A 21,474-nucleotide genomic window follows, 5' to 3' on the forward strand; every position below is an offset into this window, starting at 1 on the left:
AGTCGACAGCCTCGAAGGAGCTCTTGAACCCACTTACTCACTACATGTCGTCTTCCATCTTCTGCCAGTTACCATAACTTTGTTCTGTCTTCTATTTGGGTGAATCCATGCAACTCTTCCTTTACCTCGTTCTTCTTCTTGTTGTTCTTCTTTTCATCTTGCTCTTGCACTATAATTTGTGGATTTTAGCTTGTTTGGACAAGGTAGTTCTTTTAGATCGTTGAAGAACAATGGCTTTTATTCCGGTAACTTAGATGGCAACCAATCTTTGTAGTATGTTGAGTTGACTTGAATGGTTGACACAAGTTCTTCTTAAGACAGTTATATGAAATCCAAGACATCTTTCTGCTACCCCATAACGAGCTGAATATGATCATTCTGCTACATGACAAGAGCTGCCTCTACATTATCACATGCTAAATCCAAAGTGTTTGATACAAATATATTTGTTTTGTGTTATTTGGTACATATTCCAGATTTAAATGCAAAGCATGAATCTATGGACAAAACCAAGAAACACAATATAGAGATTAAAGCAAGATTTGGTAGAAACCAATCTATCATGGTGACTAGTTTTGAGATTATGAATCTTCTTCAGAGAGGTTCAAAGCTTTGATTGAGCCACCGAAGGAATCTCGTTGCTGATCCTATCATAAGAGCTTTCTTTTCGCTGTGAAGCGGTATATAGCCACCCCGACTCGTTTTCCGGGCAATGGCGGGTCGGTGTGCACCACGGCCACGTCGAACAGCTTCCTCGCCTTGCGGAAGAACACGGAGTCCCTCTTCTTCCACCTCCTCAGATGCGCCATCACGAAGGCCGCCTCGCCCGTCACGAACACCCGCAGCGTCCGCAGCAGCGGGTCGATCAGGTGTTCGTAGTAAACCACATCCGACGCCACGACGACGTCGAATGCTGCTTTGCCGTCGACCAGGGCCGCGGCGTCCTCGTCCTCCCCCCACCGCAGCTGGCGAACGTCGAGGGAGCCGCCGCGGGCGGCCACGGCGGCGGCGTTGGACTCGGCGTTGAACCGGAGGTTGGGGACGACGTGGGGGAGGTCGGTTAGGGTTACGCTGGCGCCGAGGATGGCGGCGGCGGCGATGCCGACGAGGCCGGTGCCGGAGCCGAGCTCGAGGATCCGGATCTGGGAGGTAGCCGGGAGGAGGAGGGCGGAGGGACGGCTGTCAAGGAGGGAGACGAGGGAGGAGGCGGCGGGCCAGAGCTGGAAGGAGAGACCCTGCGATCGGATCTGGCGGATGACCACCGTGGATTGGATGGAGGTCAGGTAGTACCGCTGATCCCCATTCTCGCCGCCCTCGGCAACATCTAACATTGCAGCCTCGTCATCTGCTGGTAATCCCTTCTCTACTTCTTCCTTTCCTTCTTCTTCTTCTTCTTCTTCGTCAAGAAGGCTGGAGAGGAGACGCAGGTCGACCTCGGGCTTGTCTTCGGTTGTCATCTCTCTGCCTACGAAGCGGCGGCCGCGACGGACCAGGGCAAAGGCTAGGGTTTAGCGGTGAAGAATCGATGACCTTTTCTTTCAGGTTTGCCGTAGTGCCGCTTTTACGCCGTTGGTTCGACCTAACCATGATGGTGGCACATTTAGAGTTGGATTGGGCTCGTAATTTGGACATTTCTCATTCGGTTGGACCCAATTAACCTCTCTCTTGAGGGTGACAATTGCGTATGGATTGGGTTGGGTGCTCCCCTTAGACTTGGGCTCTTATAGGTGTGTATAATTGGGGCTTCAAATTAAAATGGTATTGTGATAATGCACTAAATTATAGATAATTCTTAGATGTATCAAACTTATGGTGATAAAACATAACTTCAAAGAAAGCAATGACAACATTCCTTCTATGAAATTGAAGACATCATAAGAGGTGTTTGATCTTTAGATCTTTTTGCTGCCATGGCATGGCAATCTTTCACAGGTTAGATCATCAAAACATTAGTCCAATGCTATCTATTTGCTTAGGTTCATGGGAACTTTCAAAGCCTGATTTCCTCCTCTTAGAAACAGAGTTAATCTGACCTTTCAGAGACACCAAAAGGCAACACATTGGTCACTAAAAATTCCTTTGGAGTATGGTAATGTTTCCAGAACACAATCAAATAAACTTTGTCCTACATTTCTAGATGAAGTCATTGTCATGGATAGATATTGACAACCTTCCATTGAATAGGGTGAAGTGAATAGAACCTTTGGAGATGCTGTCTCTGATCAACAAAGTAGATAGTTGTTCAACTCTGTTGCTGAAATATTATGGCAGAACAACAGTAGAGAGAGAGAGAGAGAGAGCACTTAGAAGCCTACCAAGAGAAAGGCCAATGAATCTTTTGACTTTTTGAGACCATGATATGTACTAAATGGACACTGAATTGGGAGAAGAGAATAGTAACTTTGGAGATGCTGTTTTGATCAACAAAGTAGATTTGTTGTTCAACTCTGTTGCTGAAATATTATGGCAGAACAACAGTAGAGAGAGAGAGAGAGAGAGAGAGAGAGAGGCACTTAGAACGAAGACTACAAGAGAAAGGCCAATGAATCTTTTGACTTTTTGAGACCATGATATGTACTAAATGGACACTGAACCATGACAGTCTGGATATGAGCATTTTAAGTGATTGAAATATAAATCAGTTTGGCAGAAACAGAGTGGTGGGATGAATTATGGGTAGGAGCACCAAAAGTAGTTGGACTTGTGCACATTGAGTCATGAGGGGACTCAATCACTACACTGATCAAGTCTCAGAGAAAGGAAGCTTCCTTTTGACTAATCCATGATTGGGATTGACAACCACTTCTTGATCATATTTCCTTGTTAATAATATTATCTCATTCAATCAGTTCTTTTCCTAACAATACATAAATTGTCCCTCACTCATTTCCCTTATCTTCCCTATCTATATAATCCATCACAACTTGACACCACCAACTAGTGAACTTGTTTACAGTAGTGGGCCCATAGGTGGTGGTAATTCTAGAAGATAAAGAAAGGCCATCTAGAAGGTCTTTCTGCAATCCCCTTTCCAACAGTGACATATGGATCCAAAAGATTGCGGGCTGAAAAGAACATGATGGGGTTTATAAGGTGTCTGCATCATTCATGGCTACAAATTGTGTGGCCAAACTTCGAGAGCTTCTTCGTCTTTCTATGAGAATGGACACAAAAAGGAAACACCTTTTTAATACCCCAGACGACTGGTACTGTTCATTAGTTGACCGTATGGCTTCGGTTCTGATCTGATCTCTGATATCATGAAATGAGACTACTGTGAGACAATGGATAGAACAAAAGGTACAGATATACTATGATTCTATCTTTCTGCACTAGAAGCTTACAATGAAGCTTCATCTCATATCCCTGCACAGAATAGGGTAATTGGGATCTCTATAGGCATTTCAGAAAATTTTCTTGTGGGTGGACAGAAACATGAATTCCACGGACGTACTGTTCCCTTGTGCTGTTGACGAAGAGAAACGCATCACCGTGCCCAATCATTGGAGGGGGGGAATCCCACTACATTACTCGACGTTTTGTTTTAGGATCATCACATCTCTACCTTAAGATTCGTGCATGGGTTATCGGATGGGAAACGTCTCTTGCGTGTTTGTCCCACACCGTCACGCCTGCGGTGGGGCCGTTGTTTATTTCTCCAATCAGGATTCAGTTATATTCGAGTGTATGATTGAGTGGTAGCAGAAACTAGCTGTCGACGCTCACCTGTGAGGTTGACCGACTGAGCAACATAGAAGTCCAACTCGGCGGCCACGAGGAATTCATGCACGCACACGTCACCAAACGCCAAAAGCCGGAAAAGATTAGGCCGATCGACTGCCTCGTGGGCTGACATCAGTTCTCTACTTCCTGCCGAGGCTTCGTCTCCAATTGTTATATCGATTAAAACGTAGCAAAACCAGACTCCACCACCACCATCTCCTCCCAAAAGATGCTGCACCTTCGCCACCACCACCACCACCACTACCTGTTCCTCCTCCCCCTCCTCTCCCTCCTCTTCCTGTGCCTCCTCCCTGGAGGCGCGTCAACTCCCGAGGAAGAGCTCCAAATCCTCTTACAATTCAAAGCATCCCTAAAGGCCTCCACCAATGCCACTGTCTTCCAATCTTGGGATGCAGGTAGCTCCGCTTGCAGCTTCACCGGAATCAAGTGTGATTCCAACGGCTCCGTGTCGGAGATTGACCTCACAGAAACCGGCATTTCGGGCGAGATCGCGTTCGATTCCCTCTGCCGTCTCCCCTCGCTCTCCGCCCTCTCCCTTGGCTCCAACAGCCTCACGGGCTCCGTCTCCGCCGACGTCCGCAACTGCACTGGCCTCCGCCACCTCGACCTCGCCTTCAACTACCTCGGCGGGGCCGTCCCCGACCTGGCGCCGCTCAACAAGCTCCAAGTCTTGAACCTTTCCGATAACGCCTTCACCGGCGTCTTCCCGTGGAGTTCGCTTGGTGGCCTTACCGAGTTGGAACAGCTGAGTCTCGGGGATAACCCGTTCGATCCCAATCCCTTCCCGGAGGTGGTTGTGAGCTTGACCAAGCTCAACTGGCTCTTCCTCTCGGACTCCAATATCCACGGTGACATCCCGGCATCAATTGGAAACTTGGCCGAGCTCGTCGACCTCGAGCTCGCCGACAATTTCCTCACCGGCGGGATCCCTTCGGAGATCACAAGACTCTCTAAACTCTGGCAACTGGAGCTCTATAATAATTCGCTAACCGGGAGGATCCCGGCCGGGTTCGGAAACCTCTCAGAGCTGGCCTTGTTCGACGCGTCCATGAACCAACTGGAAGGCGACCTCTCTGACCTCCGGAGCTTGACGAACCTCGTGTCGCTACAGCTGTTTATGAACGACCTCTCCGGCCAGGTCCCGCCGGAGTTTGGGGAGTTCCGGCGCCTCGTAAACCTCTCACTCTACTCGAACCGGCTCAACGGGTCGCTGCCGGCGAAGCTCGGGAGCTGGACGGAGTTCATCTTCATCGACGTGTCGACCAACTTCTTCACGGGCGGCATCCCACCGGATATGTGCAGGAAGGGGACGATGAAGAAGCTTCTCATGCTGGAGAATAAATTCACCGGGGAGATCCCGGCGAGCTACACCAACTGCTCGTCTTTGATTCGGTTCAGGGTAAACAACAATTCGCTCTCCGGTAACGTTCCCGCCGGGCTCTGGAGCCTGCCCAATCTGCAGTTAATCGACCTCTCCATCAACCAGTTCGAAGGCCCAATCGGCGCCGGGATCGGCAAAGCAAAGTCTTTATACCAGCTGTCTCTCGACAACAACCGGTTCTACGGCCAACTGCCGTCGGAGATCGGAGATATGGCGTCGATTGTCAAAATATACTTGTCGAACAACGAATTCTCCGGTGAGATTCCGGCGAGCATTGGAGGGTTAAAGAACCTGGCATATCTTTATCTGGAAAGCAACAGCTTCTCAGGAGCGATCCCAGATGCGATCGGCTCGTGCGTCTCGTTAAACTCCGTCAGCCTCGCCAAGAACAAGCTCTCCGGGCCGATCCCCGCGAGCCTCGGCGCACTGACGAGGCTCAATTCGCTGGACTTGAGCAACAACCAGCTCTCCGGCGAGATCCCAGCGAGCCTTACCACGCTGAAGCTGTCCGCCCTTGACCTCTCCAACAACAGCCTCACAGGCGCCGTGCCCGCGGGGCTCGCCATCCCCGCATACAGCAGTAGCTTCGCTGGGAACCCCGGCCTCTGCATCGATGGCAGCGGCGCCAACAGCCTCAGCTCGCTCAGGCGCTGCTCCTCCGTCCGGAGGGCCTCCTCGGATGAGCTTCGCATCATCCTCACATGCTTCCTCGCCGGTGCCGCCGTACTCCTCGCCTGCCTCGGCTTCTACATCGTCCTAAAGAAGCGCCGAGCCGACGCACGCGGCTGCGGACGGGCCGTCGTTAAGGATCCATCGTGGGACATGAAGTCGTTCCGGATCCTGACGTTCGACGAGCAGGAGATCGTCGACGGGATCAAGCCGGACAACTTCATCGGAAAGGGCGGGTCCGGAGAGGTGTACCGAGTCGAGTTGGGTAGCGGGGAGGTTGTGGCGGTGAAGCAGATATGGCGCGACGCGGCGGGGGGCACGAAGGAGTGGAGCACGGCGGCGATGCTGGCAGCGCGGAGGCGGGTAAGAAGGAGATCAGCCGCGAGGGAGTTCGAGGCGGAGGTAGGGACGCTGAGCGCGGTGCGGCACGTCAACGTGGTTAAGCTGTACTGCAGCATCACGAACGAGGAGTGGAGCCTGCTGGTGTACGAGCACCTCCCCAACGGAAGCCTCTGGGACCGGCTGCACGGGCCAGTGTCGGCGGCAGCGGCGGGGAAGATGGAGGAGTTGGGGTGGGAGGAGAGGTACGAGATCGCGGTGGGGGCGGCACGGGGGCTGGAGTACCTGCACCACGGCTGGGACCGCCCCATCCTGCACCGGGACGTCAAGTCCAGCAACATTCTCCTGGACGACTGCCTCAAGCCGCGCATCGCAGACTTCGGCCTCGCCAAAATCCTGCAGTCCGCTCCTGCAGGAGGAGGAGCAGGGGAGGCCTCCGCTGCTCATGTCATCGCCGGTACCCACGGCTACATCGCCCCAGGTAGATGATCCTCTGCGCTGTATCAGTAGTCAGCTAATTTGTTTCGATCGCCGCTGCTTTTGTGCTTTCTTTTACTCATCGATTTCGAAGCTTCTTCATAGAGGTCTCCGAGCATCGCAAACTCTGTTCCTGCCGCTGATATGTTTCGCCCTGGATGTGCAGAGTACGCGTACACATGGAAGGTAAACGAGAAGAGCGACGTGTACAGCTTCGGGGTGGTGCTGATGGAGCTGGTGACGGGGAGACAGCCGATAGAGGCGGAGTACGGGGAGAACAAAGACATCGTCTGCTGGGTGGCTGGGAGGATGATCAGCAGGGTGAGCGTGATGGCTCTGGTGGACGGGAGAATCCCGGAGTGGGCGAGAGAGGAAGCCGTCAAGGTGCTGCGCGTCGCGGTGCTGTGCACGGCGAGGCTGCCGACGATGCGGCCGTCGATGAGGACGGTGGTGCAAATGCTGCAGGAGGCGGGGAGCGGCCGAGAGTTCGTAGCGATCGGGAGCGGCAAGAACGAGAAGGTGGAGAATGGTGGGTATGTGGCTGGAGGGAAGGAAGGCAAAGCTCAAACCATAAGCCTGCTGCTGTAGGTGATTGGCCTCGAAACAGGTTTCCGATGTACATTAAGGTTTCCTGAGAGGACCTGATTGATATATCAGATCACAGAGTTGGGCGAGGAAGACGATCAGATGCTCATGGACAAGGGAGTTCTTCAAGGCCGTGCCACCACCGTCTTCTGGATCGGAGGTTACAGTGAAAGAGTTGCGCAACGAGTCACGAGTCAAGATAGTGTGTAGCAGAGGTAGTCGACACCGGTCGTCTCAGGTCACCAAGATAGTGTGTTGTAGCAGAGGTTGCAGAGGCAGTCCATATATATTTTGAGGGTATTCTAAGCCCTATCTATGGGTGTAAGGGAGGACTGACATTTAATTTAAAAGCTTTCGAACATACCGGGAATCAAACTCTTTATGGTGGAAATTGCTACGTTGTCTATCTCCTTGCAATCATTAGATTAGAGGTTTAGGAATTTGCAGTGGACGGGTCTGTTCGATGTGCAAGGATACTATGGATGTCTTGGATGATATAGATTGCATGTTAAGGCTGGATTCTAGTTATGGGCATTATGGGTATCATATTGCCAACTTCTCTAGTTGGTGGGGAGGGATTTCGCTCAAAGGAAGGATTAATATGGCGTTCAAATCAAATTAAAATTTCAAATCGAATCAATTTAAAATTAATTCGATCTCAACCGGTTCATTAATAATTTTATTTTGAAGGTTATAATCAATTCTAGTGTGAGAATATTTTTTTTGTTTGATTAATTAATTTAAATCAAATTAAGCTAAATCAATTTTAATTTAAAAGATATCAATTCAAATTGAATTGAATAATCAATCGACGACACAAAGATCTAATTTGATAAATGACGTGTTGATTCAATTGATTGAATCGATTTAATAAAAATATATTTTCAAAAATATTTAAAATTATAAATTGCTTAATTAGTTAATCAAATTGGATTAATCTATTTTGAATCGATTCGATTAGATAGCTCTGAATTGGTTTCGATTCAGATTATATTTTTTAACTAAATCAAATTAAAAAAAATGATTCAATTTAGTTCGACCCTTAATGATTTCGATTTGAATATCTCTTCATAAATATTCATAATTGTACTTGTATTTTTTATACGCAAAGATCTGAAATGATTGTTTATTTAATAGCTATTGATCACATATTAATTTTTTTAAAAAAATGTTAATCACTAGTCACACTTTGAATCCTATCATATTTGAGAAAAAAATATTGAGAAATGTGGACTTATTATTGGCGGAATTAAATTTATTTTTAGATGAGTCAAAGTTTAAATGTGATCATGCCAAAGTAGAGCATGGGTGATCCAGGCAAAAGCTGTTCTTCCTCTTTTTTTACTAGATCGCATACCGTAGAGGAGGACGACTCCTTTGATCCTTTTTACGAAAGAACTCCATACATCAAATATTTGATGTTGTAATGGATGGCAATAACATATTACAAAGAAATGTAATATGATAACATATTACAAAGAAATTGATATATTATAACATAGTACTTTTATACCGTGTTATAGTTGAAAATATTATAAATGGACTACTGGAAGTCAAATCAAAATATTTCAGAAATAAATAAAAAAAATACTATTTGAGAATGGAGCACTTAGAAAAGGTTAAAGAATAATTTTTTTTTCTAAGAATTTGTATATATGTAAAACAAAAAGTGAAAAAAATTCGATTTAGTAGCCACAAATGAGTACTCCAGAAAATTGAAGCACACAAAATAAATCGCCTGAGCAAATGTCATCAATAAGAGCTCACTCTACGATACTGACAATGTTAATCTGAAGTCAATAATTGTATCGACTAACAAAAGGAACAGAAGAGATGGGAGACAACAACTGTCATCATGTAATGCTTCCCATCTGCAATTACCAAGCTCCAGAAATGGCCACCGACGAAGGATACGACATGATGTAATCATCGAAGCCTTCATCGTGAAGCATCGCCAGAACGCTGAAGCTGAGGTACGTCGGTGACAGTTCCGGAAGTGCTGCTTCGCCCTCCAAGTACTCCACCACTTGTCGCATGCTCGGCCTGCCTGCCGGCAGCGGATGCGAACACAGCAATCCAAGCTTCAAAACCAACTCCACCTCCTCCACCACGTACTCATCTCCCAGCTTCGGATCTCTCGTCGCAAGTATCGATCCCTGCCGCCAATTCTCCACCACCCAATCCAACAAAATCAGCTCCTCCCCGGACGCGATCGAGTCCACCGGCCGCCTTCCACAAGCAACCTCCAAGAGGAAGATTCCGAATGCAAACACGTCGGTGATGGTGGCCGCCTTGCCGGTTCGAACAAGCTCGGGAGCAAGATAACCCATGGTTCCCACGACATGGGTGGTCAGGGGAACAGTCCCATGATCGTATAGTCTTGCTAGGCCGAAGTCACCCAACCTTCCATTCAATTCATGGTCGAGCAGCACATTGCTCGCCTTGATGTCTCTGTGGATGACGACTTGCTCCCAATCTTCGTGTAGATACAGAAGCCCTGATGCCACGCCTTTGATGATCCGGAACCGCGTCGCCCAATCCAGAGTTGGCTTGTCTTGGCCATACAGAAACTTGTCCAGGCTGCCATTGGGCATGTATTCATACACCAACAGGAGCTCACCTTTGCGTCGGCAATAGCCCAACAACTGAACAAGGTTGCGGTGGCGGAGGCGACCGATGCTAACTATCTCAGCGACAAACTCCCTCATGCCCTGTCTTGATTCATGAGATACTCTCTTCACCGCAATCTCCGATTTAGAAGCCTGTAGCACCCCCTTGTAGACCTTTCCGAATCCGCCTATTCCGAGCAAATCTTTGTCCTTGAAACCCTTGGTAGCTTTGTACAAGTCTTTGTAGGAGAACCGATGAGGGCCGTACTCAAGCTCCCAGTCCTCGAGGACCTCTGCGTACTTGATCCTCCATCTTACGATGAAAGCCACGACTCCTACGACGATTAGAACTAGTCCAGCTGATGCTAGAGGCAGTGAAATGGTCAACGCCTTTGATCCTCGCTTGGGTCTCACACGAGGGAGCGAGGGTAGTAGGGAATAGTCGAGAGCCTGAGCTACTCCATTCATCTTAAAGCTCCAACCCAGAATGTAATGAGACGTCAGGAGAGAACCAGTGGATGAGGAGAAGCCAACATACATGGGACCTGTCAGCACGCTTGATAGATCGATGATCGCGGATAAAAGAGGTTTTTGGGGTTTGGCCATTTGGATTGAAGCTAAGGTAACATTAAGCAGCATCTCTTGGCCGTCGTAATCTATCCAAACTTGCAGGGCTTCACTATTTCTAAGGCTTAAAGCTTTGAACAAACCAGAGTCATCAGCATAATAACCAGCGGTGTGGGAAGAGTTAGATGTCAGGCTGTTAATGTCGATTCCGACATGATTGTCATCAATATCTTGGAATTCAGGGTCATAGATCGTATCAAGCTCGATGCCAAGAATATGATCGCTCGAGTTCCCATTGTTGCTCTGGTTGAAGACGCCTAAGAACTGACTTCCTAAGGCACCGGACAAGTCCTTGGTGGGAGAAATCAAGAAGACGACTCCATGGCCGCTAAGATTGGCGAATTCTGGGACGAAGCCGAAGACGAAAGTGGTGGAGAAGGAGAAGATTTTACCAGTCGTTTGATCTCTGAAACGAAGTGGGGATGGACGGAAGGCGTGGCCCTTCACCTGCGTTGTCGCGTTGGTGATCCTCAGCAGACCACTGGAGGTGATGGATGCCACCCCGTCGAGCGTAAGATTGGCGCCACCGAATCCATTGAAGATGAATTCATGGTTTTCGCTGCCGGAGGCTGCAAGGTTTTTGTGGAAGAAGAGGAGGAGGAGGCTGACCAAAGTCTGGAGAAACATGGCTGCCATATGTGTCGTGCAAAATCTGCAACACGATCAGAGGACCAGACAGTTCATATATTTCGGAGTTGGTTGATCGTCGTCGAAGAGAGTCGTGGACTTCAGCGTCTCGCAGTCACCCCATATGGATCCTGGCCCACACGGCCCCACGTACACTAATTCAACTTGAATTTGATATTATTTTTGCTGTTCTACTAACTTAAGTCTGCTTTCATCGGGGTATCATCGGCTTAGTTTTATAGGTTACTTGAGAAACACGGCAGCCATATGTGTCGTTCAAAGTCTGCAACTCGTTCCGAGGACCAAATAGTTCCCAAGGTGTAGTTAATATGTTTCGGAACCCGTTTATCGCCGTCGTCGGAGAGAGTCGTAGTCTTCAGTGTCTCACAGTCAGCACATAAGTTCAAAATATGAGATCAACTCTACACTGCCAAGGAGTCCATTTTAATTTTGCCTTGTTTTCCCTGTTAATACATATGCATACAAATCTATGATGTAAATGGCCAATCGATGATAAAACAGACGACCCAAAGAAAAAATTGGACACTTGATGTTACGGAAAACAAAGAAAGTCATGTACGCATGTAGATTTTTTGCTCAGTGACAGCAACGCCGACGGTGAAGCAAACACAGGACGTGAATGGACCCTCACAGACCAAAAAGGTTTTTTTTCTTTTTTTTTTCTCGTCTTATTTTTATTCTTCAATATATTTTTCTCATCGTTCAATTTTGACAGAGAATATTTTGTTATCACATATAGCGATAGTTGACAGACACGTCGGACCAAACTAAGTTTTCATAACGGACATCATGCACACATCTCAAAGCAGTACAATAGTCTTCATCCTAAAATGTCACGATCCAATTCAGAAATGGATGCATCTTAAATGACCCAACCCGACCCAAAAGCGACACATAACAAAAAACACGTCGCACGGGATCGAACGACACAAAGGTCTAATTTGATAAATGAGTTGAGCTCAATTTCATAAATGTTGCTTAATGGGACTAAGATTCTGATTTGGTTCAATTGATTGAATTGATTCATTAAAAATATATTTTTAAAAATATTTAAAATTATAAATTAGATAACTAGTTAATCAAATCAGATTAATTGATTTTAGATCGATTCGATTAGATAGATTTGAATCGGGTTTCGATTCAAACTATCTTATTTTAACTAAACCAAATTGAAAAAATGATTCTAATGGTTCAGTTCAAATCGAATTGATTTGAACACTCCTTAATGAATATTCTTAATTGAACTAGTATTTTTGATACATAAACGATATATTGATTTTTTTTTTAAAAAAATACTAATTACTACTCACACTTTGAATCCTATCATATTTGAGAAAAAAATATTGAGAAATGTGGACCCATTATTGGTGGAATTAAATTTATTTTTAGATGAGTCAAAGTTTAATTACGATGATGACCAAGTTGAGCATGATTGATCCAAGCAAAAGCTCTTCTTCCTCTCTTTCTACTAGTCGCGTACCAATAGAGGTGAAAGCGCTTACTGCCTCTCGGTTCCACCGCAGAGAAGGAGGACTACTCCTTCAATCCTTTTTACGATCGACTCCATACATAAAATATTTGATACATCTTTACTTTGAATTTGAACGAGGATTCTTCTTCCCAAAGCAACTTGGATACATCTACTTCTATAGAAACCTTACGTAAGGAATTGAAGTATATAGATGCATATTCTACGGAGCTAATTATTAGAGATATATCAAATGGTGTTCAAACTCGTTCTTTGTTAAAAAAATATTTACACAAATACTACTTTTTTGTTTATTATCTCAAATTACTCCTAAACCTATTGATGATGCTCTTAAAGATGACTCATGAGTCTTAACAATGCATGATTAAAGAACTTTTATTATTTGTTGTCGTATGATTTTTTCTTTTTGCTAACGACTAAAGAAGAAACTTATCCAAACGAATCATAATCTTTCACTTGATTTCTCAATATTCACGACTTAAGATTTATTTTGTATGAATTAAAACTATTTACTATTTATTCTGCTATAATTCTTTTTTTTGTTAATTACTAAATGTGAGATTTATCCAATCAAATTATGTTCTTTCACTTGATTTCTCGGTATTTACCACTTGAGAGATATTTTGTATGAATCAAGACCTTTTCCTATTTATTCTCATATGATTATCTTTTTTTTCTATTTACTAAAGAAGATATTTATCTAAATGAATAAGGATCTTTTACTTATTGGCATTCATGACTTGAGATTTATTTTGAATCAAGACCTTTTACTATTTGATCTCCTATGATTCAATCTTTTTTGCTGATAACTAAGAAAAAGATTTATCAAAATAAATCATGATCTTTCGATATTTATGACTGGAGATTTCTTTTGTATGAATCAAGACTTTTTACCATTTAATCTCCTATCATTTTTTCTTTTTGCTAATGACTAAGAAGGAGATTTATCTAAATGAATCATGATATTTCGGTATTCATAACTAGAAATTTATTTTGTATGACTTTTTTATATTTATGATTTATATACTTTATTTGTTAATGACAAAGAAGAAGAAATAACTTAAATTTTTTTGAAATGACAAAGTAAGAGAAGTAGTGATTCATGCGTAGCTTATGTGTTGAACAAGGAGACTTAGATGCATATAACTTTCTATTACAAGTGACTCATGCCTAATTTTTGTTAATTATTTTTTAAAACTTGATTGAATATTTGGGCTTATAATGATAATACCAAGATTGAATTTACCTCAACTTGAATTCAAGAGGACCATTGAAAAACTATTATTTTGAATTCAAGTTCATTATATTTTTAAGATGACATATAGATAGGGGAAGTCTTGTTAAGACTCCATCATCAATTGATCTTTCGGTGCCCATAACTTAATCTTATATTTGATAACATAATGTTGAGATACTTCAAGTAATTATTATTTTTACACAATTATAATATTGATAAAAAGGGGAAGAAATAGTACTATGATACCATAATATCACTATTTTCTATTTGCTAGTGACAAGGGAGACAAGTAGTAAGTCATTAACAAAAGAGGACAAGCATATTTTTTGTCAAACTAATGGGGAGAAGTGGTAACTCATACATGAACGAAAAAAATCATGATATCTTATGATTTTTTGTTATACAAATGGTTAATTTATAGTTATATTTTGATTGATATTATATATTGATAATTGTTGAATTTTGAAAATTGAAATGATTATAATTTTTGAAAGTTGATTGAACATTGATTTTTGGCTTGAATGATTGAATTGTAATATCGACAAGATCAAATTTCTTTCAACTTGAATTCAGTATATATATTTAAAATAATATATGATTATTTGAATTCAAAGTTGATCATAACCTTTCAAAATGACATATAAATTGGGGGAGCTTTGTTAAAACTCTGTGTTTGTCATCGTCAAAAATGGAAAACTTATTGAATCTTAGATTTTGATGATGAAAACAATTGATGAGTTTATAGACTAATATACTTTTGAGATAAGTGATGCATGAAATACTTCAATCTTGAACTTAAACCATCAAAGGGAAAATTATCGAAACAGGAGAATCGAATGTTGTGTTAGGAAAAGTATCATGTCCGAAATTGAACGTTGAACCGAAGAATTAGTCGACATGTCGAAGATTGCACTTCATGCTATTAGTTTAGATACTGTACTAGAAGAATCAGGGTATTATGTCAAAAGATCGGATGTTGTGAGAAAGTTAATATGCCGATAGATTGAATGATATACCGAAGGAAAGGATGATGTTGGAGGTTTGTACGAAGGACTGGAAGATCGGACGATATGTTAGAATGGTGTACAACATGTTGAAAGCTTCATAATTATGTCAGATATGTGATAAGATTGTTAAAGTCTTGGATGAAGATCTTTTTGGGTCAAATTGAGTTGGTATTGAGTCAAAACCATACTAACTTTTCAAAGCCCATTGAGTTGAAACCACTATTTGTGCTTTTTCGACAATTCTAGTGGTAGTACCACTTAGTCTAGTGGTAATACCACCAGAGCCATGATTCACGATCCCATTATAACGGTAGTATTGCTTGGTGCCAAGTACCACTAGTATCCCAAAAATTTGAGATTTAAATTTTTGGCTTCATTCTTGAAGCCTTTTGGGTTTATAAATACTCCACTCAAGCTTAGCTAATGGAGTACTTGAGCACAGAAGTATGAGAAACTCTCTCTTTGAGGATTGTTTGAGTTTCTTTCTCCTTCTTGAGTTTAGAGATGATTCTAAGTTGTAGGAGACAAGAAATCTTATAAAAGAGTGAGTATGAAGTTTCTCTCCTAAGTCTATTAAAAGGAAAAAAGCTATAACTAGAATGAAGATTAATGAAAGACAATGGTCTCGAGGGAAGAGGAATTAGGAGTGGATATAGGTTGGGATGACCAAACCACTATAAATCAGTTTACATTCCTTATCTTACTTTTAATTTATTATTGTTTACTCATTTACTTTATTCATAATTCTTACTCGTATTTTTGATATGAATTTATCGATCAAACTTTAAAGTTAATTAAAATTTATTATAGCAGTGATTCACCCTTTGAGTGTCATTACAATCCTAACATATAAAATTTTGAAAGATTAAAAGATATTTATATGAGTAGACTATAGTTTAATAAAAAATAATGACTCACATGTTAGTCAAAACTATTTATTAAAAAACACATGCTTTCGAAATATACATGTATCAAATACTTTTTTAATGCTTATACAATTTATAAAAAAATTAAACATTATATATATATATTAAAATCACATAACATACGTAGGGTACTTTTGAGACCAACATGTATTTAAATATATTTTTATAATATCAATTTATAAATTATTAAAGTATAAAAGACTATCATTAACTTTTCATAAATGATCGTAAACACAATAAAAGATTTATAAATATAGTATAACTAAGATATACATGTTAGAATAAAGTGATAGTAGTTTCAATGATTATGACTATATTATAGCCCCAAGATAAGATTTAGAACTATGTTTAACGTTAGTAGTGTAGATAACACATATCTTTATGTCAGGACTCAGAAAAAAATAGTTTCTAAAATATATTCTAATATATGACCCGATTGAAAGAGTTTAGATCATAATTATACTGATCAAACAATTATCATATTACTAAAAATAATATATTAATTACCTTCTTATAAAATTAAGTGTTTCAACAATTTTTTTTTTTATATCATTTCAAAACCAATGCAATCATATATTATTTAAAACTAACAATATTTATATATTTTTTTAACCGTTTTCAAATATAATACCAAACAGTTATTTTCCTATGAAGCAGATAACATAAATCAATAAATATATATAGCATAAGAAATAGCTGTTCAAATCATATGTTTTTTCAAATCATCAACATATAAATCTTTTTACAATATTTTTAAAAAATAAAAGAACTTATAATTCATGTAAATCATATGTACTTATAAATTTTAAATATATGTTAATAACTTAAAAAATAGAGTAGATAGAGTCATCATATACTTTCTATAATTACATATTCTTGATACAAACATGTAACTGATACGTTTTCTTTTATTTTTCCTAAGGCAATCTTTTTTTCTCTTTTTTTTTTTCTTCCCAGACCAAATATTAAATTAGCTAAGTTCATCAACATTAATCAATCTATGATCACATACACTTAATATTATTAATTATAAAGCAAAGGAACTCAAAACCAGACCTGACATAATTTTTCTGAGTTTGATCTTAATCCATTTAATGTGAAAATGAATCCTCAATCCTTTTTCTCCTTATTTTCCTTCTATTTTATTTTTTTTATTTTCTCCTCTTTTCCATCTTCTTTCTTTTTTTTGTTGCATGGGAGAACCTTTCTATCTTCACTTGTTTCCTCTCATCTCTGCTCTCCATAAATCCCTATCTTCTTTTTTTACTTTACTCCTCTCTCTCCTCACTTCTCCCTTTGCTCTTTTTATAATTTAGTCCTTGATATTTCAGTATTTACAGTTATGTTGTCAGAAAAATTGGGTATACTACCTGCTTGCTTCCGTTTCTATTTTCATTTAATGCTTCTCTCTTCTTTATTCTTGCTCGGTGGATTCTTTTATCATAACTAAAATAATTATTGCTATCTTTATTTATTTATTTGCTTATTTTTTTACTAGATATCCAGGGTGATAGTTAGAACGATTTGATTTGGTTCCGATTCATGTGTGTAAAAATTCTTCAATGTGCAATCGAGGAGGTCGCGGATGGTCTATCTAGTGTTGACTTACAAGATGATCAAATTTAGGTGAAGAATTTTCGACGTGGTTTCTATCACGTCTAAATTAGAAATGAAACATAAGAAAAGATAAGAGCAAACTATATCTCTCCTTGATTATTATGATTTGATGGATTTTTTTTATAATTGATCCAATCAAAAATAATATTTTAAGATATGAGAATAGTATTTTTTTAATATTTTATATTTAAAAATTACATATATGATTTGATTGTTGATTGAGGGACTCAGTCTCCTTATACTAATTGGATCATCATATATTAGAATTTTGATTCGAGATAAATGTTTACCCATAAGCTTATAATTCGTGTAACGTAAATGATCTCCATCCCATGTCTGGTTCCCTCTTTAGAGGTTGCCCATGGGTGAAGCATCAATCATTTCATGAAACTCTTCATCCTTTTCGATTGTTAGTTGATTCATCCGGAATTTTGTAGAAAAACAATCATCATCGATTTTTTTTTTGTGATTATCCATATATCACAAGATGTGCACAATTAATCAATGAATAAAATGATGTTGTAGACATACCGTGTTGTTAAAACATCTAATATTCACTATGTAAGCGATTATCCAAATAATTAATTCAAAAAAGGTCAATTGCTCAAAATTGTTCGAGTTTTAGTGACTAAATTAACAATATTGTATATTATATGATAACAAAAACAGGTCATTGCTCTACTGCAACTGGTCGGTAGCCTAGTAGTACTCCAAAGCTGACAATGCACCGTAGGACAAAGGGGGTCGAACACATGACGGTCATCTACTCCGCCATCGACCTCCGGAAATAAACGATGCAGTAGCCACCGACGAAGGATACGACATGATGTAATCATCGAAGCCGTCATTGCGAAGCAGAGCAAGAACGCTGAAGCTGACGTACGTGGGCGACAGTTCCGGCAACGGTGCATGACCCCCCAAGTAGCGCACCACTTCGCGCATGCTCGGCCGGGCTGTGGGCAGTGGATGCGAGCACAGCAGTCCGAGCTTCAAAATCAACTCCACCTCCTCCACCACGTACTCATCTCCCAGCCTCGGATCTCTCGTCGCAAGTATCGATCCCTTCCGCCAATTCTCCACCACCCAATCCAACAAAATCAGCTCCTCCCCGGACGCGATCGAGTCCACCGGCCGCCTCCCGCAAGCAACCTCCAAAAGGAAGACCCCGAACGCAAACACGTCGGTGATGGTGGTCGCCTTGCCTGTTCGAGTCAGCTCGGGAGCAAGATAACCCATGGTTCCGACGATGTGGGTGGTGTGTGGATCGGTTCCATGATCATATAACCTTGCCAGGCCAAAGTCACCCAACTTTCCATTCAATTCATGGTCGAGCAGCACATTGCTCGCCTTGATGTCTCTGTGGATGACGACTTGCTCCCAATCTTCGTGTAGATACAGAAGCCCTGATGCCACGCCTTTGATGATCCGGAACCGCGTCGCCCAATCCAGAGTAGGCTTGTCTTGGCCATACAGAAACTTGTCCAGGCTGCCATTGGGCATATAATCGTACACCAACAGGAGCTCACCTTTGCGTCGGCAATAGCCCAACAACTGAACAAGGTTGCGGTGGCGGAGGCGACCGATGCTAACTATCTCAGCGACAAACTCCCTCATGCCCTGTCTTGATTCATGAGATACTCTCTTCACCGCAATATCCGATTTAGAAGTCTGTAGCACCCCCTTGTAGACCTTTCCGAATCCGCCTATTCCGAGCAAATCTTTGTCCTTGAAACCCTTGGTAGCTTTGTACAAGTCTTTGTAGGAGAACCGATGAGGGCCGTACTCAAGCTCCCACTCCTCGAGGAGCTCTGCGTACTTGACCCTCCATCTTACGATGAAAGCCACGACTCCTACGACGATTAGAACTAGTCCAGCTGATGCCAGAGGCAGTAAAATGGTCAACGCCTTTGATCCTCGCTTGGGTCCCGCACGAGGGAGAGAGGGCAGTAGGGAATAGTCGAGAGCTTGAGCTACTCCATTCATGTTAAAGCTCCAACCCAGAATGTAATGAGACGTCAGGAGAGAACCAGTGGATGCGGAGAAGCCAAGATACATGGGATCTGTTAGCACGCTTGATAGATCGATGGTCGCGGATAAGAGAGGTTTTTGGGGTTTGGCCATTTGGATTGAAGCTAAGGTAACATTAAGCAGCATCTCTTGGCCATCGTAATCTATCCAAACTTGCAGTGCTTCACCACTTTTAAGGTTTAAAGCTTTGAACAAACCAGAGTCATCAGCATAATAACCAGCGGTGTGGGAAATGTTAGATGTCAGGCTGTTAATATCGATTCCGACATGATTGTCATCAATATCTTGGAATTCAGGGTCAAAGATTGTGTCAAGCTCGATGCCAAGAATATGATTACTTGAGTTCCCATCGTTGCTCCGGTTGAAGAGGCCTAAGAACCGACTACCTAAGGCTCTGGAGAAATCCTTGGTGGGAGAAATCAGGAAGGCGATTCCATGGCCGCTAAGATTGGCGAATTCTGGGATGAAGCCGAAGACGAAAGTGGTGGAGAAGGAGAAGATTTTACCAGTCGTTTGATCTCTGAAACGAAGTGGGGATGGACGGAAGGCGTGGCCCTTCACCTGCGTTGTCGCGTTGGTGATCCTCAGCAGACCACTGGAGGTGATGGATGCCACCCCGTCGAGCGTAAGATTGGCGCCACCGAATCCATCGAAGATGAATTCATGGTTTTCGCTGCCGGAGGCTGCAAGCTTTTTGTGGAAGAAGAGGAGGAGGCTGACCAAAGTGTTGAGAAACATGGCTGCCATATGTGTCGTGCAAAATCTGCAACACGTTCGGAGGATCAAAGAGTTAATATATTTCGTAGCACGTTGATCGGAGGAGGGGAGAGTCGTGGGCTTCAGCGTCTCGCAATCACCCCATATGGTTCCTGGCCCACACGGCCCCACGTACACTAACTCAATTTGAATTTGATATTATTTTTGCTGTTCTACTAACTTAAATCTGCTTTCATCGGGTATCCTCGGCTTAGTATTATAGGATACTCGACAAACACGGCAGCCATGTGTGTCTTGCAAAGTCTACAACACGTTCAGAGGACCAAATAGTTCCCAAAGTGTAGTTAATATGTTTCGGAACCCGTTTATCGCCGTCGTCGGAGAGAGTCGTAGTCTTCAGTGTCTCACAGTCAGCACATAAGTTCAAAGTATGAGATAAACTCTACATTGCCAAGGAGTCCATTTTAATTTTGCCTTGTTTTCCCTGTTAATACATATGCATACAAATCTATGATGTAAATGGTCAATCGATGATAACACAGACGACCCAAAGAAAAAATTGGACACTTGATGTTATGGAAAACAAAGAAAGTCACGTACGCATGTAGATTTTTTTGCTCAGTGACAGCAACGCCAACGGTGAAGCAAACACAGGACGTGAATGGACCCTCACAGACCAAAAAGGTTTTTTTCCCCTTCTTTTTCTCGCCTTATTTTTATTCTTCAATATATTTTTCTCTGTTTATTTGATAGAGAATATTTTGATATCACACATAGCGACAGTTGACAGACACGTCAGACCAAACTAAGTATTCACAACGGACATGATACACACATCTCAAAGTAGTACAATAGTCTACATCCCGAAATGTCACGGTCCAATTCAGAAATGGATGGAACGCGATCGAACGACACAAAGGTCTAATTTGATAAATGACTTGAGCTCAATTTCATAAATGTTGTTTAATGGGACTAAGATTCTGATTTGGTTCAATCGATTGAATTGATTCATTAAAAATATATTTTTAAAATATTTAAAATTATAAATTAGATAACTAGTTAATCAAATCGGATTAATTGATTTTAGATCAATTTGATTAGATAGATCCAAATCGGTTTCAATTCAAACTATCTTATTTTAACTAAATCAAATTGAAAATGTGATTCTAATGGTTCAGTTCGAATCGAATTGATTTGAACACTCCTTAATGAATATTCCTAATTGTACTAGTATTTTTGATACATAAACGGCATATTGATTTTTTTTAAAAAAATACTAATTACTACTCACACTTTGAATCCTATCATATTTGAGAAAAAAATATTGAGAAATGTGGACCCATTATTGGTGGAATTAAATTTATTTTTAGATGA

At 41.8% G+C, this 21,474-nt stretch overlaps 3 protein-coding genes across 3 annotated transcripts; 1 reads left to right on the plus strand and 2 right to left on the minus strand.

The window, feature by feature from the left end:
- Positions 1–382: 382 nt before the first annotated feature.
- Positions 383–1,600, minus strand: LOC103997330 (uncharacterized). The gene has a single exon (XM_009418506.3). It carries the CDS (start codon positions 1,455–1,457, stop codon positions 651–653), a length of 807 nt encoding a protein of 268 aa, XP_009416781.2. The 5' UTR covers positions 1,458–1,600; the 3' UTR covers positions 383–650.
- A 2,278-nt stretch (positions 1,601–3,878) lies between these two features.
- LOC135622844 (receptor-like protein kinase 7) lies at positions 3,879–7,556 on the plus strand. The gene is made up of 2 exons (XM_065125086.1): positions 3,879–6,614; positions 6,777–7,556. Exons 1-2 carry the CDS (start codon positions 3,953–3,955, stop codon positions 7,196–7,198), a joined length of 3,084 nt encoding a protein of 1,027 aa, XP_064981158.1. The 5' UTR covers positions 3,879–3,952; the 3' UTR covers positions 7,199–7,556.
- Positions 7,557–8,942: 1,386 nt separating this feature from the next.
- Positions 8,943–20,151, minus strand: LOC135622845 (L-type lectin-domain containing receptor kinase SIT2-like). Its single transcript, XM_065125087.1, has 3 exons — positions 18,135–20,151; positions 11,917–11,940; positions 8,943–10,703 (listed from the first exon to the last, which is right to left on the minus strand). The coding sequence occupies exons 1-3, from the start codon at positions 20,128–20,130 to the stop codon at positions 9,073–9,075; spliced, it is 3,651 nt and encodes a 1,216-aa protein (XP_064981159.1). The 5' UTR covers positions 20,131–20,151; the 3' UTR covers positions 8,943–9,072.
- Positions 20,152–21,474: the final 1,323 nt, after the last annotated feature.

The sequence above is a fragment of the Musa acuminata genome, chromosome BXJ2-9 (assembly GCF_036884655.1).
Source record: "Musa acuminata AAA Group cultivar baxijiao chromosome BXJ2-9, Cavendish_Baxijiao_AAA, whole genome shotgun sequence".
Taxonomy (NCBI): domain Eukaryota; kingdom Viridiplantae; phylum Streptophyta; class Magnoliopsida; order Zingiberales; family Musaceae; genus Musa; species Musa acuminata.

Bases quoted from the DNA above. Each gene is read 5' to 3' on its own strand.
- LOC103997330 (XM_009418506.3), bottom strand. From the start codon at position 1,457: ATGACAACCGAAGACAAGCCCGAGGTCGACCTGCGTCTCCTCTCCAGC.
- LOC135622844 (XM_065125086.1), top strand. From the start codon at position 3,953: ATGCTGCACCTTCGCCACCACCACCACCACCACTACCTGTTCCTCCTC. The intron at 6,615-6,776 runs GTAGATGATCCT...CTGGATGTGCAG, and splicing joins CCACGGCTACATCGCCCCAG to AGTACGCGTACACATGGAAG.
- LOC135622845 (XM_065125087.1), bottom strand. From the start codon at position 20,130: ATGGCAGCCATGTTTCTCAACACTTTGGTCAGCCTCCTCCTCTTCTTC. The intron at 11,941-18,134 runs GTCGATGGCGGA...GGGTCATTTAAG, and splicing joins TGCATCGTTTATTTCCGGAG to ATGCATCCATTTCTGAATTG. The intron at 10,704-11,916 runs GTGACATTTTAG...CCGGTGCCTTAG, and splicing joins ATCCATTTCTGAATTGGATC to GAAGTCAGTTCTTAGGCGTC.